Source organism: Berghia stephanieae, chromosome 10 (assembly GCF_034508935.2).
Source record: "Berghia stephanieae isolate SIO BIC M18660-M18661 chromosome 10, UCSD_Bste_1.3, whole genome shotgun sequence".
In the NCBI taxonomy this organism is placed as follows: Eukaryota; Metazoa; Mollusca; class Gastropoda; order Nudibranchia; family Aeolidiidae; genus Berghia; species Berghia stephanieae.
This window is the reverse complement of record NC_088369.1, coordinates 14,199,931-14,222,291: the sequence shown is the minus strand read 5'-3', so window position 1 is coordinate 14,222,291 and position 22,361 is coordinate 14,199,931. Positions and strand designations below refer to the sequence as shown.

The following is a 22,361-nucleotide window of genomic DNA, read 5'->3' as shown; positions in this document are numbered from 1 at the left end:
CCAAGCGCATTCTATCTATAAACGTTCAAGGTTACACATAGTTTTGTGTGTTTGTCCGTTATAGATAGTATGCGCTTGGCTAAGAAGCTCATAACATTGCCCTCCGGAAGTATAACGGACCAACTCACAAAACTGTGTGTATCCATGAACGTTTATAGTCGGGTTAATATAGTTCAGTGAGCTTTACTCATAAACGCGGATGGCAAAAAACAATAACAAAGGCCTGAGTGACGTCATCTTCGAACTATCTATACAACATAGTGATGGATAAATCAACCGATTGGTGTGTAGCGATGTGCTTACGTCGGTGTGTAGGTAAATAATTGAAGTATTGTTGATTATGCTAATCATCATAACAATACTATTATTATTTATCTGTGTCGATAGATGTGCGTGCTTACTTTCATTTTTGCAGTTTATTATTTAAAGATGGCGATACAATATTTACTCTGCGATATAGTTTTGTGTGTTTTTCATAACATCATCATTTTAGATTTATTTACATAGCGTATATTTCAGTAACACGAGGTAGTATGAAAGATAAACAATCAATAATTAATTTACAACGGCCCAGGCTTAATCTCAAAACTTACTCACTCACTTACTCACTCAATCCTCTCCGGGCCTGCTGGCACTTGAGGCGATGCAAGGGATCTCCACCTGGTCCTGTCAGCTGCTCTTCTTGGGGCCATCTCGAGGGACAGACCTTGGTCTGGCTTCCGATCTCGCTCCACCACCACAGGACTACCATTCATTGGGGTCTGACATCTGTTGCTGCTGTTTTCGATTACTGGAGGATGACATTGATATCCCTGATGAAGCGGTGAATGGATTATGGTGGTGTTGCACACTTCCTCTTCCCCCTCCGTCTTTCCCGTGCGGCTTTGTGGTCTTGTGGTATGACACTTCGCTTTCGGATCGGAAGTTCTTGGGTTCGAGCCTCGCTCAGCGCATAGTCGAGTCCTTGGAAAAAGGCTCTTTACTCACATTCTCTCGTCGTAGTAAAGTGTAAAATGAGTAGATGGCGGTCAACAACGTTATCTCTGTCGAAAAATAAAATTTGCAATATCGCCTAATTGGAGTCATGTCTCGTTCTACACGTCACGTGTTGCTGTTGGTCAGGGGCCCCTTGTAAAGCGCTTTGAGTACGTTTAGTGGATATTGCGCTATATAAAACCTCAAGCTCAAGTTTTTATTTCCCTGAGTGCTACAGAAGAGCCCCGACTCGTACCAGTACCAGATCTCCCGGAGCCTCGACTTCCCGTAGACGAATGCCGCCCAGTGTGTGTGTGGTGGGGGGGGGGGGGGGGGGGGGAGGAAACCTATGGTAGCAATGGGTAAAAGGAGGGAAAACAACTGCGTATTAATAAAGCTAACAGGTCATGAGATGAGATTTGCTAGCTGTAAATGTTTTGACCTTTTTCTCATTGGGTATATTCTTTGTTTTTTGTTTTAGGGGTTATCTGGCGCTTGTGACACACTTAGGTTATTTCAGTGCCAGTAAAAGGGAAGAAAATGGGATAATGAAAAGACTCTAGAATTACTATTAAAAGAACATGAGAAAATAAGTCAATCTAAGGTTAATGATCAAATTGGGAAAAAAATTAGATTCCAAGAGCACACCATCACCGTTGTACCTTAGTTTGAGATCACATAAAAGCAGCCTGCTTGACTTGGGAACGAACCTCAGACCTCCGAAGTTGTCACTCAGCTCTTTGTGATTATTTTTCGACAGTGATAAGTTCTCAATAAATTATTTCAATCAGACTATAGACGTTAAAGTTCACACAGTTAGTTTTTAGTTGTTTATTTGTTAGTTTTTGTGTGTGTTGGTATATGACATTTCGTTGGCGGATGTTGTGAATATTTTTACCTAAAAGCATACATAGCATGAATTACCGGCCAGACTCGCTTCTATTTCACACAGAGGTTACCGGTTGTTCTTCACAAGGGTACCCGTTTCCAGTCGAGGCAGGCAGGGTTTTTTATTTATTATTTTATTTTTTTAAATTAATTAATTTTGTATATTTTTTGGTATGTTTTTTTCTTCTTTTCTTTTGTTTTTCTCTCTGCTTTGTCTGGTGCTGTTTCATGCACTTTTCAGATCTTTATCATGCTATGCTGAATGTTTACAAAATTTAGAGAATTGAATCGATATTAGTACTTTTTCAATCTATAAAGAAAGGAACAACTTGCTGGTGGTGATGATGACTTAATTTCTTTCTTTCTTTTTTTTTCTTCTTTTACTTGTCCTTTCTTTTTTTTTTTTTTTTTTTTTCATAAATTGGTTAAAAAATAAAAATGCATGCAGACGCTTCACGGGCAGACGGAAGTAGTCTGCAAGCTGTGCATGCGCATTTCAGATTTCAGCAGAGACTGAATAAGATTTGGGTTCTCTGCTGGAAATAACATCAGCAAAGAAAGATATTGTGAACGTTGTGTGGCAAATCAATAATACATGTAAGGCCCTATGTCTTCTTGTTCCATTAGACCTAATTATTATATGTCAAACAGTTTCGAGTTCACATTATCCATATGTTATCCGTATTAGCTGTCTTGTTTTGTCATTGAATCAGGTCAAAACTCGAAGTGAATATAGGGACATAAGTAAGAGTAAGAAAGGACGTTCGATCCACATTTCTCAGTCTCAGTGAAATGAAGTCAATATTTTAGGCCATAATGAAATCGGTCAAAATATGTCACTATATTTAATGGAGTTTCTAAACTCTATGGAAATTATTAATTCTTTATCTCAAACGAGTTACGTGTTGTATAACGGCTGGATCCTGCTCAATGACTCGAATGTTCACACGACGATCATGATGGCCGTGCAGTGCAAGAGTGCAACCTGCAAAATCATTCGATCAATTGTCAATATAGTTATTGTAGTTTATTCTTCTGAGTTGAATTGAGGAATTTGATTTTTTGTTTTGTTTTTTCCTTCTTCTATTTTCAGGCCAGGCACGGACAAAGTCATAATTTTATATTTTCTAAAGGGATTCTTTTCATGTCATCAGTAAACGATAGGTCGATAGGTACTTTGGCTTTGGTAAAAAATTCAAATTGGGTTGAGCTCATTGGAACCTATATCATGATAAAGTGCTTTTAAACACGATTCTAATGATACCAAAATTTTGAAAATCAGATGAGAAGAAAAAAAGTTATTTTAGTTTAAAAGCTGAAAAATGTCCATCTATTTGCCTGTTTAATACTGATAAGACTTTGTGATCTGAAACTGTTGCATTTCCGGTGGTAATCACCATTTGGATTTCAAAACTGGCCTAAAATGGCTGCTAAGATTTGAGTAAAGATTTTGCTGGAACGAATGTCAGGAATGCGGTATACAACTTTGCCCTGAATTTAATTTAATTAAAAAAGTTAAGATGTTATTATCACGTACCGTCACTGGAATTTTGATTTACACATTTCTAATTTTTTAATTATCCAAAGCTTAATTAGCGGGTGGTTGGATGGGAGCATCACCCTTGAATCATATACCTATGATGTTCGCATGGGTGTACGATCCGATAGTGATGTCGTTTCTTCTTCTCTTTACTAGCCTATCCTGCTTCTTTGGTTTGTGATTGTATTTTTGACAGGGGATATTTTTTTTCTGTAAATCTTCTGCCTGTTTGTTCTTGGTTATTTATAATTTAGCTTATGATATCTTTAGGTTATGATTTTGATTTACATTTGTACTATTTTTGTTAGATTGCTTGTTTTTTTGTTTCAGCGGTCTCTCATATAACCTCAATTGTGTTGGAAGAGACCTAAAGCAACAAACAAAACAAACAAAAAACAAAGCTTAATTATATCCTATTTTATCCACGATCAAAAGATAGACTAAAATGGCATTGATTTAAACATGACACCAAGCGACAGGGTAATTCCTCCTCAAGAAAATAAGACATGAATCACTAAAATCCATCCATAAACAATGGAACGTTTTCTGAGACCCATCACTCCAAAAAATCAGGTCACAGCCACTAGGCCATTTATCAGCTCTCTTCTGGAGTGCTAAATGGACGTTTATCAAAGTATCCATTAACGTGCTATTGAATTTGTGGTTAAAACAGATTTCTCCATCTGGTTCACGATAGGTGAAATATTGGTAAAAATGAAGGAAAAGTCTCCACCAAAGTGGGCGTTCTCCATATATATAGAATTCATATGGGCGATTAAAAATGTCATGCATCCAGGCGTCACGCGAATAGTCCGGATATGTACGTCCAGTAATAAAAAAGTGAACACGGGGGAATATTGTTTTTATACCCATGATGTCACAAACTCTCAGGAAGAAATAAGACATAACAGTGAATAGAACTCACAGGGAAACTCAACAAGAAAACATTTCACAACTCTTAGTCAAACAACAACAAACTGGAACACATTGAAACAATTTTAGTATAAGTACATGCCCACAAATTCATTTTTCATCACTTTCTTTTAATCAAATTAGTTTTAGAGATACATCCGGACCTAAAATGTTTTTCTCCAATGGCAATAGCAGAGTCTATGCCAATAAGTTCTAATTACACAATCTGGCCAACTAATTTTCTCAGCTCGCATCTGGGTTGAATATTATCTCGAAGGAGGAAGTGGTTATTCTCACCCTGGGTGAGAATTAAGGTAGCCAGCTCTTTTCGCTATTCTTACCCGTTGTTGGGGCCACCGCCTTTCTCACTATTCTCAAGCAGTGTTAACCAAGACCCTTTTTCCCAATTTCTGGTTATGTAAATGATTCGGTTAGGAAATTAAAGAAAAAAGATAGCTGAGTTGAATTGGTTATAGTGGCTCACAACGTTTATAAGGCTGAATAACATTTCAAATTGAGCTGAACTGAGTCGGTCGCTTTTGAATCGAGCTGAACAGCTCCGATCGCCATTTTGCTCCTAGGGATGTGAAATAATCGTTACTGGTCAATATTGACGATAAAAGCGAATAAGTAAATTAACTTTAAATCAGTTTATAGAAGAAAAAAATAGAATAAATATGGAGAGGAAGCATAAAGATTACCCACATTATCGATTATTATCGTTTAAGCAGCTAAAATTATCAAGTACTTATTAAGACCTGTGGTTGATTACCACTTTTAAAGATTACAATCCAACACAATTGACTAGAAAATATGTATTGTGAACTGAAATAAGGCTATGACTATGACCTTCTCAAACATTTGAGTGTATCCTTCTCAGTCTTAGTGATAGTGGGATCCAGTGCTCGTGTAGTGATGAAACTTTTAGGTGATTTCAAGCTAAGAACACTGTGTGCTCTTAGAATGTACAACTGTTCCCTATTGGAAACAAGTCCCCTTTTAGCACCCAACTTTTCCCTTTCATTTGCAACAAATTTGGAATAAATCGGACAACTTTTTTAAATAATGAATTTTTTATTGAAGTCAGTCATGAAATCATTTGAGGTTATGCCCCTTACCTTGTTACATATGTTTTTCATAATATCCTGGTAAATTAAGGGATAAATAACTCAGGCTTTGATCAACAAAGGAAAAAAAATCCCAACTAGACTAGGAAAAAAATATTGATAAAAAATTTTAAAAAATTAATAATAGAATCGCGATTCTTCTGAATCTGAGTTATGGGAGGACTACTTTGCTGAACATACAGCGGGTGAGAACAGCCAAAAGCCGTCCATTGGTCTATTCTCACCCCGGGTGAGAGAGCTACCCTTTCGCTTTTAAAAAAAATTTTAAAGGGAAATTAAAAAATAAAAACAAAAATTTAACAACTGACTCAGACCTATGGGTTGAATTTGAATTGATCTCAGGCTTTCGATTGAGGTTGGAAAATATATCTTTGTGCCCTTATGAATGATCAAAACAAATGAGGTCTGCAGTGAAAGTAAAATTTGTGCTTTCTTTTTAAAAAATACTGCTGTACTGTCGTGTTAAATATCAATACTATATAAAATGTAAAAAGTTTCAAACACCTTTTACCATATGAAGTATCATAATGATAATGATAATAATGAAGCAGAAGAGTGATTAGTGTATTGGTGGAAATCTTCAAAACATGATACTTGAATTTTCCTTTTTTTTTTGCCTGTTTCTTGATCATTAATCACAGTTGTTTTTGGGGGTTTTTTAAAATGCGATTTCTGTTGTTTTTAAATATTTTTTTTATTATTATTTTAAATAAAATTTCACTGATTTTTAACCATTGGAACAGGTTATTCAAAACAAAATCTTGTAAATGATTTATCTTTATTCCCAGATAACATCTGGCATGAGCTGGGTGTGTGCTGTGGCATATGGACGCTCAATGTGACGAGCCAACGGGGGGTAGTAAACGAAGGCGAGGGGCTGGAGCTTCTTCAGCTGTACCTCAGTAAGTCGGATCATGCTTCAGTTAAAAACTCAAAATGATACCATTTGTTTTGAAATGGTATTGTGTTGAGATTGACTATTGATGCTTTAAATTTGATTTTAAGCTAAATTGAAATGAAGAATGAAATCAAATTTATAACACAATCTTGTTTGTTAGGTTTATTTCAATTTTATTTTACTGTGTAGGAGGCTACTCAAATTTTGATTTTAGAAATTGAATTTTCAGTTAGAAAATGATTTCATTTACTATTTATTTTATTACTGGTTGCAGCGGATGCCTGGATATCTTTATCTTTATCTTTTTATGAAGATATTAATTTTCCCATGGGATGACTCATTTGTCCTTCATTGGTGCCAACCTTGCATAAAAAATACATATACTTACGTATTTTTCGTTCATTGTACACATTTTACTAAGGATCATACGCATTGTTCAATTTCTAATGTTTAAACATACGCTCTATTAGTGGACTGTAACACTTTGATTTGTTTTTTATGACTTGGGGAGTTCGATAAAATATTATCTGGCTCGGTCATATCAGATTTATAGTTGATTCTGGAAGTCAGGACTATTTATATCGTCTTAAGTAAGAAGAGCAAGTTAATTCATTAATTCAAATGTCGACTATACTATAATTAGTGTGATCAAATTGCCCATCATCAAAATTAGAACTTGATATGGATTTTTATCTGTATTGTATGTATTTATAAAAAAATCTTATCCATTTTTGGTCTCCATTATGCACATTTGCATGGGCTAGGATTGGCAGCACTGGTGCATATGTACTTATTATTATTATTATTATTATTATTATTATTATTAGCACACTGGGTCACAATAATAGATATATAGAATTAAAGATGCACAATGTACATTTTTTCCTTTACTGAATGCTGCCTGTTGGTGTAATGATACATCGTACAAATCGGGGTGAGGTCTTTGACCTCCCATGGTGGGCAGGAGGTCATGCTGTGTCTTCTATCCCCTTATACTTATATCTGTTTCCCAAGTTACTTTCTGTCTTTGTCTTGGAATGGAATTGCTTAGTTTTTGTCTAGCCCTGATCAGAGTCCTTGACTGGGAGGGAAACAGTCAAATGTGTGGTTTTAATTTTGGGAGATGGCATTTTCTTTCCTTATAAATCATCTCTCTGTTATGTACTGTTACATTTTTTGGTTATAAATGTGAATTAGCACCATTTTGTACCACAACTATCTTGATTTGAAGAGGAATTTATGATCTTCAATCGTTCTGAAATGATTGTGAACATCTCCTTGTTGTATAACATGTAATGTTAAATGAAATAGTCTCCATGTTCTTTTGTCCGCGACTTTTTATTAAATCATGTAAAAAGTGCCATTTCCTTCCACGCCTTCAATGTCTTTTTCTTTCTTTTACATTTCCTTTAGGCTTGAACTTCATCAACAGTTTCATAAAACATAATATTTCACTCACTCTGACCACATGTCCCAACCATCTTAACGTGTTTCAGAAACTGAGAAAGTAACTTAAGTTGTTTTTTTGTACGATCGTGTTTTAGTTTTGTTGTGATTTAATATATTTTTCATAAGTGGGAATTTCCAACTAATTAGCGGTTTCCAGCTGAATCGACATCAAGGTCCAGCTTCAAACCCGCTATTTTACAATTTTGATTTCCAGAAATTATAAATAAAAATTACCACTATCATCATCACCATCATAATCACTACCATTACTACTACTACTGTAACCACATCACGATCATTACTAGCACTACCACCATGGTCACATTGATGATCACTGCTACTACTATCACAATCACCACTGTCACTATCACCACCACCGTTATCATCAGCAGCAGCAGCATCTTCATCATCACTACTATCACTACTACAACCACCACCACCACTACATCATCATCTAATACAACCACAATCACATCATCATCACTATCACCACTACTACAACCACCACCATCACCACATCATCATCATCGTTACTAGCACTATTACAATCACCACCACACCACATCATTACAACCTCTACTACAACTACCACCTTCACCACATCATCACCTATACTACCACAATCACCACCACAACCACATCATCATCACTACCATCACTACTACAACCACCACCACCACCACCACATCATCATCACTACTATCATTATTACTATCACCACCAACACCACATCATCACTATTACCTCTACTACTGTAACCACAACCACCACAAGATCATTAAAAACACTACCACTACTACAACTACCACCGCCACCACATCATCACCTATACTACCTCTACCACACCACCACCACCACATCATCATCATCAATACCACAACCACCTTCACCATCACTCATCACCACCACAACCTCTCCCACCATAACCACATTATCATCACCACTGCCATTATTACAACCACTACCACCACTCATCATCACTATTACCACTACTACAACTTCAGCCACCAGTACATTGTCAACATCACTACATCTCACCACCAGAACATCATCACTACAAGAACTATAACCACCAGTACATCATCAACACCACAATAATTATCAATTATTTATTTGTAATTTATCTATATAATTATATTAATCTTTTTATATTGATAACATTATCATTTGTTACGTTTATCTTCATCATCACGATCACTGCTGCCTCCACATCATAATTTTTACCATTATTTCCACTAGCAACACATCATTATCCTAAACACCACAGCAATACAATTTTGACTTCTTTTTCCGTTATACTTAATATTGTACTTATGACAACAGCGAAAACATGGGGGGTTTTTTTGGTAGGGAACCACAAGTGTCATATACTACTACCCCCCCCCCCCCCCCCCCCCAAATAAATAATTTTGGGGCGGGCTCTGCACCCTTGGTCTGGGTGGTACCACTTTTCTCTATGGTTTTTGTTTTTTTACATGAAAATAAATTTTTTCCTCTTTTTTTTTCTCTGGCACCTACATTTTTAGTTACTTCCTTTAATTATATTGATAATAGTGGGATGATTCAATTTGTAAGAGGTATAAACATTTCGATGGGACTAGGGACAAAACCAATGCACAAGATCAGGCACAGATTTTGAAAGATACCTTATATATCCTATTCTCTCTTATTTACAGGAAAATAATCTATCGTGTGATGAGTCTGTTTTGTTGATTGTAACTTTTGAACATTTCAAAACAATTTCAGATCAAGTAGTCACTCTGTTGAATCTGGTTCATCCATAAAGAAGTCGAGTAAACGTAACAGGAAATCATATTCATCCAGGAGGGAGACTACATCCAGTACATCAGCATCTACAGCTACCTCAGTTGCAGATCATCTGAAACCTGACACTTCTCATCCTCATTATCATCATCATCAACAACAACAGCAACAAGACGCATTGTCATCTCTTCCAGCAAAAGTTTTAAACATCTCACTATCACCCACTGCAGTTGCGGAAGACTTAGCTGTTCTTAACAGAGACGGTTCAGAAGACACTTCTACTGCTGTCGCCAGTGCTGCTGCTGCCACAAGTTGTGACAAAGGTACAGTGAAAAATAACAGGACTCTGAGGTCCTTGCGCCCAAGAAAAGTACAGTCATATCTGGAGCATAGCTCATTTGACGAGGCTGAGTTCCAATCTGACGGTGCTGTTGGGGAAATACAGAAAAGCAAAGGCAAGAGAGACTATTATTTGAGTTTGAGTTTTTGCACTTTGACAATCCAGAGAGGCCATGCTTCTTGATTTATTCCCCACCCCCCCCCCCCTCCCTTCCCCATTCATCCTAATCAAAGAGTTATACCCCTCATTTAAACTGACTTGTAGATCAAATGGGAAATGAAGGTTTACAATCAGTTGTCACGGGTTTCTTCATGTGGACCGTTATTAAATTATTGAATAATAATAATAATTATAATTATAATACAAGGGTGGGCTGATATATAAGTACTGTTTTGTTATAACTTTTTTGTTTTCAACAACACATACAAACATAATACTTTAATAATACATTTTCTCGACCTTATTGTCTTAGATTGTGACGTCGCTCATTTATGAGCACAAATGACGTCACATGAATCAGTTTTTTTACCATATATATCAGCCTACCCGCGTATAATATACTTATATAGCGCCCATTAATAAGTGCCATATAACGCTTAACAGTCTCTCAGACTATATAAACTATCATATGCACTAACACACATACACGCAAACCCACTTCTCCACATACACATATGCAAACTCTTTACATACACATTACTATACTATTTACCCTAAATTAAAACATGTGAAGCATATTAATTGTCAAAATAAGCTCTTCTAAATAATTCAGTTTTAAATTTCTTTTTAAACGTATCTAAATTTTCTTTTCTTTTTTATTGTATGAAAGAGAATTCCACAACCTATCCCGTTTTGTTTTTTTTTTAAAGAGAGAGATAAACAGAAGGAGAGAACTGTCCAACCCGCTTGTTTTTCATATTAATGTCAATCTCTCCCACTCGTTACCTACTCCTCCATTTTATCTGTCTGAGATGATTCAAATGCAAGTATTGTGTCTGGTCTGGTATTTTGATTTCAAAGAGAAATCAACAAACATTTTGAATTCTCTCGAGTTATACTATTTTTGTAAAAAAAAAAAATGTTCAAAAATTCTTTGTCCGTTAAAAATTTTTTTTTTAATTAGGAAATATTTTTTATCACAAACAATTCATTGCTTTTATTTTTTTTAAGGATTACAATTTAAGATCATGTGATTGGTACTAAAATATAGAAATATAACAGCTAAAAACGATTTTTAACAATTTTTAAATTGTGGTGTGTATTTAGTTGCCTCGATTCATTCATTCATTCATTTCCATCTACCCCTTGTTCTTAATGACTGATTTGGCCTCCGTCCTTTGTCAGTCTTTCATGACAGCCTATCCTGTTCACTCCTCCACCCTGTCCGAATCCTGCCTAAAAGATTGATTCAATTGAATTTCCTCTCAAGATTGCTGCTCATCCCGAGTTGAAAACATTAACATGCACCAAGTTGTTTTCTCTTTCCCAGCACTTGTTTTTGTCATTGAGTTTTGCTAAGGTTTATTCACAGGCTTGCACAGCTTTTTATCTCATGATCCACTAGGTAGAATGTTAGAATCTTAGGAGATAAAATATGCATGATGATAATTACTTTTTTACTTTGTTAAATGATAATGCTATTTATTCTTAAGCAGCTGATTGAAATTTTAACTGAAAAGGTTTTACTTCAGTATTGCCAAAAAAGTCTGATATTTGCGTTTTATTTAGAATTTCTTTGATGAGGCCTCATGTTTTTAGAATTTTTAAACAATCTTTGGTTAAAAGCTCAGCAGCATATTTAGGTTATAATAATCTGTCCAGTTTTCCGTGGCCGCAAATAATACCCTTGGCGGCAAAGGACCGCAAAATTCTATTTTAGCCACAAAAAGTCGCCATTTTGTCCGTCTTAGACTACATTTATAAAATAGATGTATTACTTTTTTCTTTTCTGGGTATCTTTAATAAATTTCGGTTCTTGTTATTAAAATTGATTCATGAAACTTCAAAGGATCATGTGTTGTTTAACCTGTTTGAACTTTGTAAAACCTGCGGCATAGTTTTGGCAAAGTTTGCAATTTTTCATGACAGATTTTGGGGTTTAAAATGGAAAAAAAACTGCGGGAACAGAATATTATAATTTATTTGCTTGCTGGCATCTTGACTCTGTTACATATTTAAGACGGCAGGTAGGGTTACGGATTTAAATGTGCAGCATGGCTGGTTTGTCTTTTAATTTTAAACAAAGAAGACCCTGAAAGCTTTCACCCATGTTCACAGTTCAGACCTTTAATTTATTAACGTATGAAATAAATGTTTTCTGGCTGAAAGGAATGAAGGGTTCGTCATTTTATGCCTATGCAATTATTCCATCTTATTATGAATCCATTAATCTGGCAGAAGCATAGTAATTTCAGAAGATTAAGTTTGATAATCATCATAGTATTTTATAAGAAGTCATTTCATGTTTTCACTTTGTTTACTTAATTCATTTTATCAATTTCACAGCCAGAAAAAGTCGTAAAGGCAAAAGGAAGCGACATCAGCAGCAATCAGAGAAGAAAAACAAGAAGGACAAAGCTCCAGTCATCCCCACATCCCCGCCAAAATCAACCTCTAGATTTGAACTAGACAATCTCCAGTTGTACAGCGACTCGGAGGATTTAGTTGAAGAATTAGAGGACTTTATCTCTTCTACTAAATCGCTGACACCAAGAAAACGTCTGCGTTCATCTTCCAACGAGGAGAAAGTGCCCAGTCCTACTTTGAATTCTTGTGTGGAGACAGGAGCTCCTGGGACATCGTTTTCTACAGCTGCCAAGCCAGAACAACAAACTCCGTCCCCAGCCAAGAAGGCGGAGGATCATCTGAAGGGAAGTTCTTCTTCAAAGAAGAGAAAAAACTCTAAATCTCCTGGAAATCAGGACAGTCCAAAGAAATTGAAAGACAAAGAGTCTTCTTCATCAACATCGTCTTCTGGTGGGAAAACCCGAAACAGAAAGACGGGATCCTGCGCCAGCAACAGGTATGCACACAACCTGTTGACCATGTTATCTCTACTAAGCTTACCGTTCTATTTGACTCAAAAAGTTGTGCTAATTTGTTACTAAAAACATGGAAGAATAATTGAAACATGACTTTGTTTGCCCATCATGTTAAAAATAAAAGGGAGGGTGTTTGGTGTGTAGTGTACCAACAGAGCGTGGGGGGGGGGGGGTGCTTATTAGGGATAATCATCATCATCATCATTGCCTATTTCATCCTGGGTCAGGGTATAGGCCACAGACAAAGTTTCCATCCCTCACTATCTTGAGCTAACATTTTTATCTTGTTCCATGTCTTATCACTTACTTACTCCTTTAACTCTTCTCCATGTTCCCCGTGGCCTTTCCCTTGATCTTCTGCCCTGATGGTTCCAGTCCAATACTTTCCTTGTCATAGTGGAGTCATTCTTTCTTAGGATGTGTCCAATCCACCTCCATCGTCTTCTTCTTATTTCCTTTCCACCCACTGTTTCCTGCCCCGTTCTTTTCCATCCAGATCATACAATTGTGTCCAGGGAGTCCACTGTATGCCATTTCTTCGCCCTTTGGGGGTTTCTTTCATTAGCCAATCGATGGCATGCATGAACAGGAATGGTGAGAACAAGCATCCCTACTTGACACCAGTCTTAATTTCAAAGCTGTCAGCAGGCTGATTTTCATGTACAACACTGCAACTTGTTCCTTCATACATTTCCTTGATAAGGTTTACCAACTTTTCATGGATTCCATAATGTGGCAGAATTTTCCACAATGTTGCTCTGATAATACTGCAGCGAAATCCAGAAAGTTGACAATAAAAGGAGAGTTCCATTCTAGAGACTGTTCCACTATGATTTGCAGAGAGGCAATCTGGTCGGTGGTTTAACAGGTTTTTTTTTTTTAAACTGCCTGTTCGTCCCATTAGGGATAATAAGGTATTTATATGAATTTTAAAATATCACAAAGTCACCTGACCATAGACGAGAAGTTCTGGTGGAAAGAAAAGTGTAAACCTGTCACTTATATAAATCTGGGGGTTCTGATAGCTCAGTTGATAGAACACTCACAACAGGTTGTCATTTTTCAGTGTTTCTATAATTTTCTATTTTTGTTCCATTGTCCATCAAGTGTGTAGTTTAGTTTTTGGAGATTTTTTTTTCTTGTTAATCTTCTCTCTGCTATGTATTGGATACGGTTTCTCTTTTGGATAAATCCTGTAAACATTTGAGTGTTTCTTTCTCAATGGGATCCTGTGCTGGTTTCTGGATGAGACTTTTGGCTGATCTCAAACTAAGTACAGTGATAATGTGGTCTTAGAATTTTCATTTGTATCCTATTTGTCTCATGTCCATTTAATTGTCATTCTGGAATCTTTTCATCATCCCAGTTTCTTCCTTTTTAATGGTGCTAAAATGACCTACATGTGTCACAAGTGCCATAAAATGCTTTAAAACAAACAATGTACTCAATGAGAAAATAGTCAAAACATTTACAGCCAGCAAATGTCATCTCATGTCCTGTAAGCTTTATAAGTACGCGATTGTTTTCAGTATAGCCCATTGCTATCTCATGTTTCCTTTCCCCCACAGTGGGCGGCATTCGTCTGCGGGAAGTCGAGGCTCTGGGAGAGCTGGTACGAGTCGGGGCTCTTCTGTAGCAGCCAGGGAAAGAGCAGACGGGAAAGGCGGAGGAAGAGGAGGTGTGCAGCACCACCTTAATCCAGTCACCACTTCTTCAGGGATATCAATGTCGTCCTCCAGTAATCAACAACAGCAGCAACAGATGTCAGACCCCAATGGTAGTCCTGGTGGTGGTGGAGCGGGATCGGGAGCCAGACCAAGGGATGGAGCTGGTCCTATGACACAGGCAGAAGGACAAGGTAAAAAAAAAACAAACAACTTTTATACAGCCCAATAACCATTAAAGGTGCTCAAAGAGCTTTACAAGTCATCTGAAATTAGCAGCGACACTTAGCGTGTAGAGTGAGATTGAGGAGTCATTACAATTTTTCCAACAGAGTCACTGCTGTTACCAACCTAGTACTCATTTTACAATTGAAGTTGGTGAATGTGAGTACCTGTATAGCCGTTTTCAAGGACTCAACTTTGCGCTGCCCAGAGTGGGACTCGAATCAGCAGCCTGCAGGTCCAAAGGCGAGTGCCATACCACTAGACCACAAAGCTGCTCTGGGTAGATATGGGTTGTCATTTATTATAGCAGGTTTTTATAAATTAAATACAACTTAGGGGAATGAGATGACTGAATGGATGGAGCATTGTGCTGACACTCAAGGGACCTGCATTTGAACCCTGCTACTTAGCAGCTCACTTTTTTTCTTTGAGAAAGAAACTTAGTCCCTATTTTTCATTTTGAGGTGTAGTTTAATGTCTGATGCCAGGGTTATCTTGGATGATTTTCAGTAAGTGGTTTCAGTATTGTGAGGGGGCTCGAGATGAGGATTTGGGTATTCAAAACAGAAGGCATAAACGCAAGAGGTGATAGCGACCAGTGGATTTGGAATGTGTTTTAACACATGGGGAGATATACAATCCTGCAAAATGGCTTATTGACTTTAGTGAGAGGTCAGGAGAAATGGATATTGGATTCAGTAAAGAGGAAAAATCAATACGTGTAAAATATTTTCAAAGTTACTTTCCGGATGCTTTGGCAGAAAAAATTTCCTATATATTTTTTCGTAACAACACAAAGAGAAAAATACAGTAAATGAAAAGATATCACAACGATTTTATCTGTATTCTATTTTTAAACACTAATCAACCATATCCAAAAATAAAAATCAATTTATATATATTTATGGTGGAGATATATGTCAAAAAATGTATGAATAATACACAAAAATTGAATATTAATTAGGTTTCCAAGATGGTTGCCAAGGTCATGTGACCTTATTTGCATATCTGATTACGTCGCAACGTACTAGGTTTATTCTTTATTCTTATACATCCATGAAAATTTGAGGAAGGTGTGATGATTCGTTTATTTTTATTGATTTTTTTTTCTCCTGAAAGCACTGAATTTGAATTCATTTTGCCAAAAAGGCTTGGCAACTGGGATTGATATCAGTCACAGAATGCCTGGCAACTAAAGAGTTAATACATTTCCAGGATGAGGAATTAAACATTTGGAACAACAGGACAGGCCTTGAATTGTTAACGGATATTCCTGCTCTCTTTTTATAAGATCTGTCCACTAAATTATGATCAACCATTAAATTTAGATATTGTATCATGCAGTTTTTAAATAAAATCATGAAATTTTAAAAAATACATATATGCAAATAATATATGTTCTTGGGTCATGTATAAACAAATGAAGTCCCTTGATGGTTGTTGGCAAGTCTACGAATCTACATAACTTAACCCATTGCTGGTCGGGTATAATCTGAAAAAATGTCTCTTGCAGACCGTGCGAGGGGAGATAACTCTTCCAAATTGCATAGTACACTTCATTAAAAAATTGATTGCAAGAATGTGAGGCATGCTAGAAACAAAATAAAAGCTGTTTTGGAAAGAAGAATGAATGGCCTTTAATTTGATGTATTGTTTTGGACTATTGATTTATACAGTAAAATTACTTTAAACCGAAAGAAGCTAAACCGAAAAATACCTTAAACCGCAAAGAATTTAATAAATTGTACTAGTTTCTTCATTATCTTTGTCCTAATTCTTACGATGAACCGAAATACTTCTAAGAAGGACTTTCTTTAAACCGAAACAACTTGAGAGCACCTTCCCCTTTTCTCTCTCTATTTTTCTTCAAAAATTTGGGAAGGTGGCCCCACATAATAATGCCCGGTGATATTGAAACAAAGAGCGTAAGTATAAGATGAGGGTGAGGGGTGGGGGGTAGGCAAACACTTCAATCACTGCACTTGGGTTTGGCCAGCACCACGATCGCAGACTGGAAAAGGAAGACAACGGGTGACTGGCAGGCGAAAAATGAGGAAAGAGGGGGAGTTGGGGTGTAGAATCATGCAAGTGAGATGTTCTCGCTCATGTGTTGATGCTTTGGAACTGACTGGATTTTCAACATGACAATAAGGAGGGGGGTGGTAGACAACTTACCATTGACATACCATTTCATTTTAACTTTGAATGTGTGTTTGAGAGGGGGGGGGGGGGGGGGGGGGGTTCTATGTAATTAGGCCTTTGAACCTAATGGCTTTTCAACAAAAGAGAGATGTGTAGTAAACAACTTAGCATTGACACGCCTTTTCATTTCCATTTCACTTCACCTCTGAGTAGCTGCTATCATTCATTATCAATTATCACACAAGAACTTTCGATCTTATTTTAGCTTTACATTTTACTAAAAGAAAGCACTGTGCTTACACATTGGAGTTTAAAATCAAAATACTATGTGAAGTCGATGAAAAAAAAGTTGATCAAGACGGAGATAATAATAATAATGGTATAGATTTATAGTGCGCCAAACATCCCTTCATCAGGAGGGCTCTGGGCGCATAACAAAGATTAACTTAATAATGAAGCCCTAACACAGTACACGAACAACGCTAATTATACACATAATCAAAAGAAAGCCTGTCGGAATAAGAATGTCTTCAATCGACGCTTGAATTCCTCTAGTGAAGACGAAGAACGTATCTCTAGTGGTAGTAAATTCCACAACCTTGGACCAGAATGCTGAAAGGCGCGTTCACCAGCCTTCACTCGACAGCGGGGTGTTTTCAATTTGAGGTCGTTCGTTGATCGAAGCGATCGCTGTGGGTTATACCGTTCAACGAGGTTTGAGAGATATGCTGGTGACGAGCCCTCCAGGCATTTGAAAACGATAGTTGAAGATTTATATTTAATCCGCTGGTCCACTGGCAGCCAATGCAGCTGCTGTAGTAATTCGGGAGCTGCAGTTTTTCTGTCTTTCTGTAGTACAACGCGGGCTGCCATGTTCTGTATTTTCTGGAGTTTGTTTATTTTGTCCTTTGTTAGACCAACAAACAGTGCATTGCAGTAGTCCATTTTCGGGAATATCAAAGATGTTACCAATTTGTTGCAAGTTTCCCTATTAATAAATGGTCTGATTGTTCTGATATTTCTTAGAATGCAGATAGCACTTGTTCTCACATTGTTAATATGTTTGTTCATAGACAGATCACTCTCCAGGGTGATGCCGAGATTTTTTGCTGATGTTGTGAGTTGTATTTTATCATTATCGTTGATTGTCAGTGCCAGTGTAAATGGATCTGTCTTATTATTTGAACTAGCAATGAATAAGGCTTCAGTCTTGTCGCCATTTAATTTTAATCTATTTGCAGACATCCATCTCATCACATGGTTGATGCATTGTTCGTAAACAAGTTATCTTTGAAACTATATCGGATTGCAAACACATGCTATATATCTGGGTATCGTCGGCGTACATATGGTAAGCGAGAGAATGTTGCTCTAAGATTCTCACAACAGGGGAAGTGTAAAGTACAAAAAGGACTGGACCTAAAACGGATCCTTGAGGTACACCAAAATGAAGGTCACGCTCTGACGAAGTTACTTCCCCAATTAAAACTGATTGAGTTCTTTGAGTAAGATATGATGCAAACCAGTTTAGAGCAGTGCCCGATATGCCGAAAGTAACTTGTAGCCTTCGAAGTAGTATGGCATGGTCGATGGTGTCAAAGGCCGCCGAAAGATCGAGAAGACTAAGGATGGTGGTTTTTCCTTGATCAATAATTTGCAGCAAGTCATTTGTGATTCTCATCAATGCTGTTTCTGTGCTATGATTTTGCCGATAGGCCGATTGAAAGCACTCATCGAGGTTATTATGTTTCACGTGACAAGAAAGTTGTTTTAGTACAATCTTTTCTAGAATTTTGGAAATGAATGGTAGATTTGATACAGGCCTAAAGTTTTTAAAATTATCACTGTCAAGTCCCGCTTTCTTCAACAATGGCTTCACCAATGCTTTCTTGAAGCTTTCTGGAACAACTCCCTCCCTTAATGATTGATTAATCAATTCAGTGATGTAAGGTGCAAGTTCATCAATACACTCCTTCAAAAGGGATGTTGGTAAAGGGTCGAGCCTACATGATTTGCTAGGACTAGAGAGAATCGTTTTCTTTGTGTCATTTATTGAAATTTCTTTGAAAGATGTTAAGGGTTCACCATAAAAAGAGGTATATTCTGCTTCTGTTTCGTCTGTGTCAAGTTCACTCCGTATCGTTATTTTATTCATGAAATACTCTACAAAGCAGTCCGCGAGTTGCTTGTCGTCAGTGTGGTGTGGCAGGCTTGTTTTGATCTCTTTGCCTAGAAGCTTATTTGAGATTTTATAAAACTCCTTCGGACTTTTTATGTTATCAACTTTATCAAGATAGTAGATACGCTTTGCCTTAATTGTCGCCTCTTTGAGTCTATGTTTGAATGATATGTAAGTTTCCTTATCAGTTGTCAGGCCAGATTTTTTCCATTTCTTCTCCGCTTTTCTTTTCTCTTTCTTTATACGTTTTACCTCCAAATTGTACCATGGTGATTCTTTTCTGATGTTCACAGATCTTGTTGTGAGAGGTGCGTGCTTATCCATAACACTAATAACTGCTTTATCAAAATTGTCACCAGTCACTTCTTTCTCACAATGTGTAGTTAGAGAGTGAGAGAGGTCCGCTTTAAATAATTCTATGTCAATTTTCTTCAAATCTCTCGAAACAACTATTTTTTTTGTTTTTGTGTCGTGTACTGTCCCCCCTCTGATGCCAAAAGATATTAAATGATGGTCTGAAATGCATAGATATGTAAAAAACACGGCATCCCGAACTCAACTCTTTCAACAATTTTGAATTGAAAACGAAAACCCCCAAAAATATTTTTAAAACACAAAAAAAAACAAAAAAAGAATAAAATAATAATAATAATTTTTAAAAAATGTAGTGGTTACGAAGACGGCATTTATTCAACAACTACTTTTAAAGGGAAACCCATGATACGATTAAATGAGCAAATTTCTTAAAAAGTTACTACACTTGAAAAACATCGCAAAACGGGAACTTTAAACCAAAATGTCTTTAAACCAAAATGGTTTAGAAGGTCCCCAAAATTTTGGTTTAAAGTAATTCTACTGAATTTTGATTTGAAAAAAAAAAAATTAAAGTTGAAAAATATGCAATAAAATTAAAACATGAAATCCATTGTCAATGTCATCAAAATTCGCATCCAACTCAAACTCAATGTCTAATTCAGTGTCTGAATGAGCACTAACATCGTCACTATCCAATAAAATAACGCTGATCACGCCCGAGATTGAGGAATTCAAACGCCATTCCAGCAAAAAAAAAAGAAAAAAAAGGACGTTACCACAACTGATTTGGTCGACAAACTTCAAAAAAATCACAGCAGACAAACGAATTGTTTTCGTTTTCTAAATAAAAAGAAGTGGTTCCACACACGTTTTTAGTTTACGGGTTCAAAGATGCTGGGTACCTGGTGGGCGATATCGGGCAATTTGGGCCGCAATGGGTTAAAGAAAAAAAATTCCCTCATTCATCCCATAGCGGAAATTTGTCTCTAGGGTCTATTCCAAGGGAAGACTGGAATAACCCAGGCATCAGCCGCAGTGCAGCGCCGCAAATTGAGATAGGGCGAGGTGACTTGCTCAAGGCCACACAGCGCAGCAGCGGGTGATCGAACCCGGTACCTTTCTGGTACGAAGCAATGGACCGCACCGCTGAAATCACACTGACCCCGACAAGTCAAGCGATGATAAGCATAGTCAGTGACCGCGCGGGTATTTTGAATAACTATATCCGAATATAAGATGCTGCCCCTCACTTGTTGCCTTGTCTTCCCATTTAAAAAAAATTTTTTACAGACAAAGAGGGCTCTTTAAGTTCATCTAAACTCAAATCAATTATCTTTTGTTTATCCCACTATTGAAAAGACCTTAAATTGTCTCAAGCGCTATAAATCCCATAAAACACCAGAAATGTGGCTAGCACCTCTGCCTGCTCTCAAATATTCTTCTTTGATGATGTAAGAAGCTTTTTTTTTTCTTTTTTTAATTATTTGAATTCCAGGATCTAGTTTGTTGCTGGGGGCTGTGGGAGGTGCTGGACCTGACAATGAATCAGATGACTCAGATATGAACAGACTACAGGGTAAGGCTGTCATTTGTCACATTAATTTGGTAATATATGTTGTGACCTGGGTGGGGTTCCTACCTCCCATAGTGGGCAGGGGGTGTATACTGCGTCTTCTATCCCCTTATAACTGTTTTCCAACATGCTTTCTGTCTTTGTCTTGGAATGAGATTACTTGGTTTTGTCCTGGCCCTGGCCGGAGTCCTAGCTGGGAAGGAAACAGTCAAATGCACAGTTATTGTGTTGGGAGATGATATTTTTTTCCTTTTAAATCATCTCTCTGTTATGTATTATTATATTTGTTATTTTCAATGTATAATGTTAACATTTGAGTGTATTCCTCTTTGTTGGATTTTGTGCTTGTGTCCAGTGAGACTTAGAGGTGATCTCAAACTATGTACATTGGTGGTGTGCTCTTGGAATCTACATCTGGTCCCTATTTGTCCCCAGTTCCCCTATGTCTTACTTTTTCTTGGGTGCTTTAATTGAAATTCTAGAACTTTTTACTATCCCATTTTCTTCCTTTTTACTGGCGCTGATATAACCTAAATGTGTTGCAAGCGCCGTAAAACCCTGAAAAACATGAAAAAAAACATATGTTGTGACTCGACAAAACGTGCCACATGGGAGAAAAAATTGAATCCCTGAAGTTTGTGTACATGTAAAGAGCCATCTTCTTAATTTTTTTTTCTTCTTTTTTTTTTTTTTTTGAGTAAAATGCTGTAGTAAGTTTTCAAAATACTGCACAGCCCCACTTATAGCGACATCCTCTCTAGAGGTACATGGAGTCAAAGTCACAATTTTTATATCCTGTATATCATTAGTAAAAAATAAACTCATCATAACAACATATGTTTTAGCAAAAAAAAACCCAAAAAACCTGTAATCACCAACTTAATCAAAAGTCAAAGTGAAGTTTCTGGTCCAACGAAATTGTTTGTTTTCCAACCAATGAAATCCCCTAATCGTAGTTAACAAAAAAGGCTTGATTGACAGACCAATGATATCCAGTCCCCTCTGGAACTGGAACAGAAAGGCTAGCTTACCTGGCATTTCGCAGTGCAGTAATGTTCACTCCCTGATTGACCAGCTAGTGAACGTTCCACACCAATGGAGCAGGCATTAGTTGCAAGATGCTCTGCTATTGATATCTCTGTTTGCTCAATATGAAAATAAATCACGGTATCCACATCTACCTAGTTGAAGAAAAAAAGCACTGACTATGATATGACCCGTAAGGTCCCAGGTTCAAACTCCGCTTCAGGTAATTTAGTTGCTTTTTTTTCCCTGTCGAGATGAGTAACTCCTAATTTGCTCTCTTTGGACTATATGAGCAATTCCTGT

The 22,361-nt window shown here is 37.0% G+C and overlaps 1 protein-coding gene across 4 annotated transcripts in view; it reads left to right on the top strand.

Moving 5' to 3' along the window:
• The first annotated feature begins 1,493 nt into the window (after positions 1-1,493).
• Positions 1,494-22,361, top strand: part of LOC144980692 (E3 ubiquitin-protein ligase TRIP12-like) — a 77,754-nt gene continuing 56,886 nt past the window's right edge. The window contains exons 1-6 of one of the 4 annotated variants that reach the window (XM_078928375.1): positions 1,494-1,971; positions 6,231-6,344; positions 9,536-10,008; positions 12,399-12,915; positions 14,503-14,792; positions 20,955-21,035. In XM_078928375.1, the coding sequence (XP_078784501.1) occupies positions 6,268-6,344; positions 9,536-10,008; positions 12,399-12,915; positions 14,503-14,792; positions 20,955-21,035 (1,438 nt within the window). In that variant the 5' untranslated portion in view covers positions 1,494-1,971; positions 6,231-6,267. Of the gene's footprint in view, positions 1,976-2,341; positions 2,461-6,230; positions 6,345-9,535; positions 10,009-12,398; positions 12,916-14,502; positions 14,793-20,954; positions 21,036-22,361 lie in introns of those variants that run through there. The other 3 variants (XM_078928374.1, XM_078928373.1, XM_078928376.1) reach the window with 3 other exon arrangements.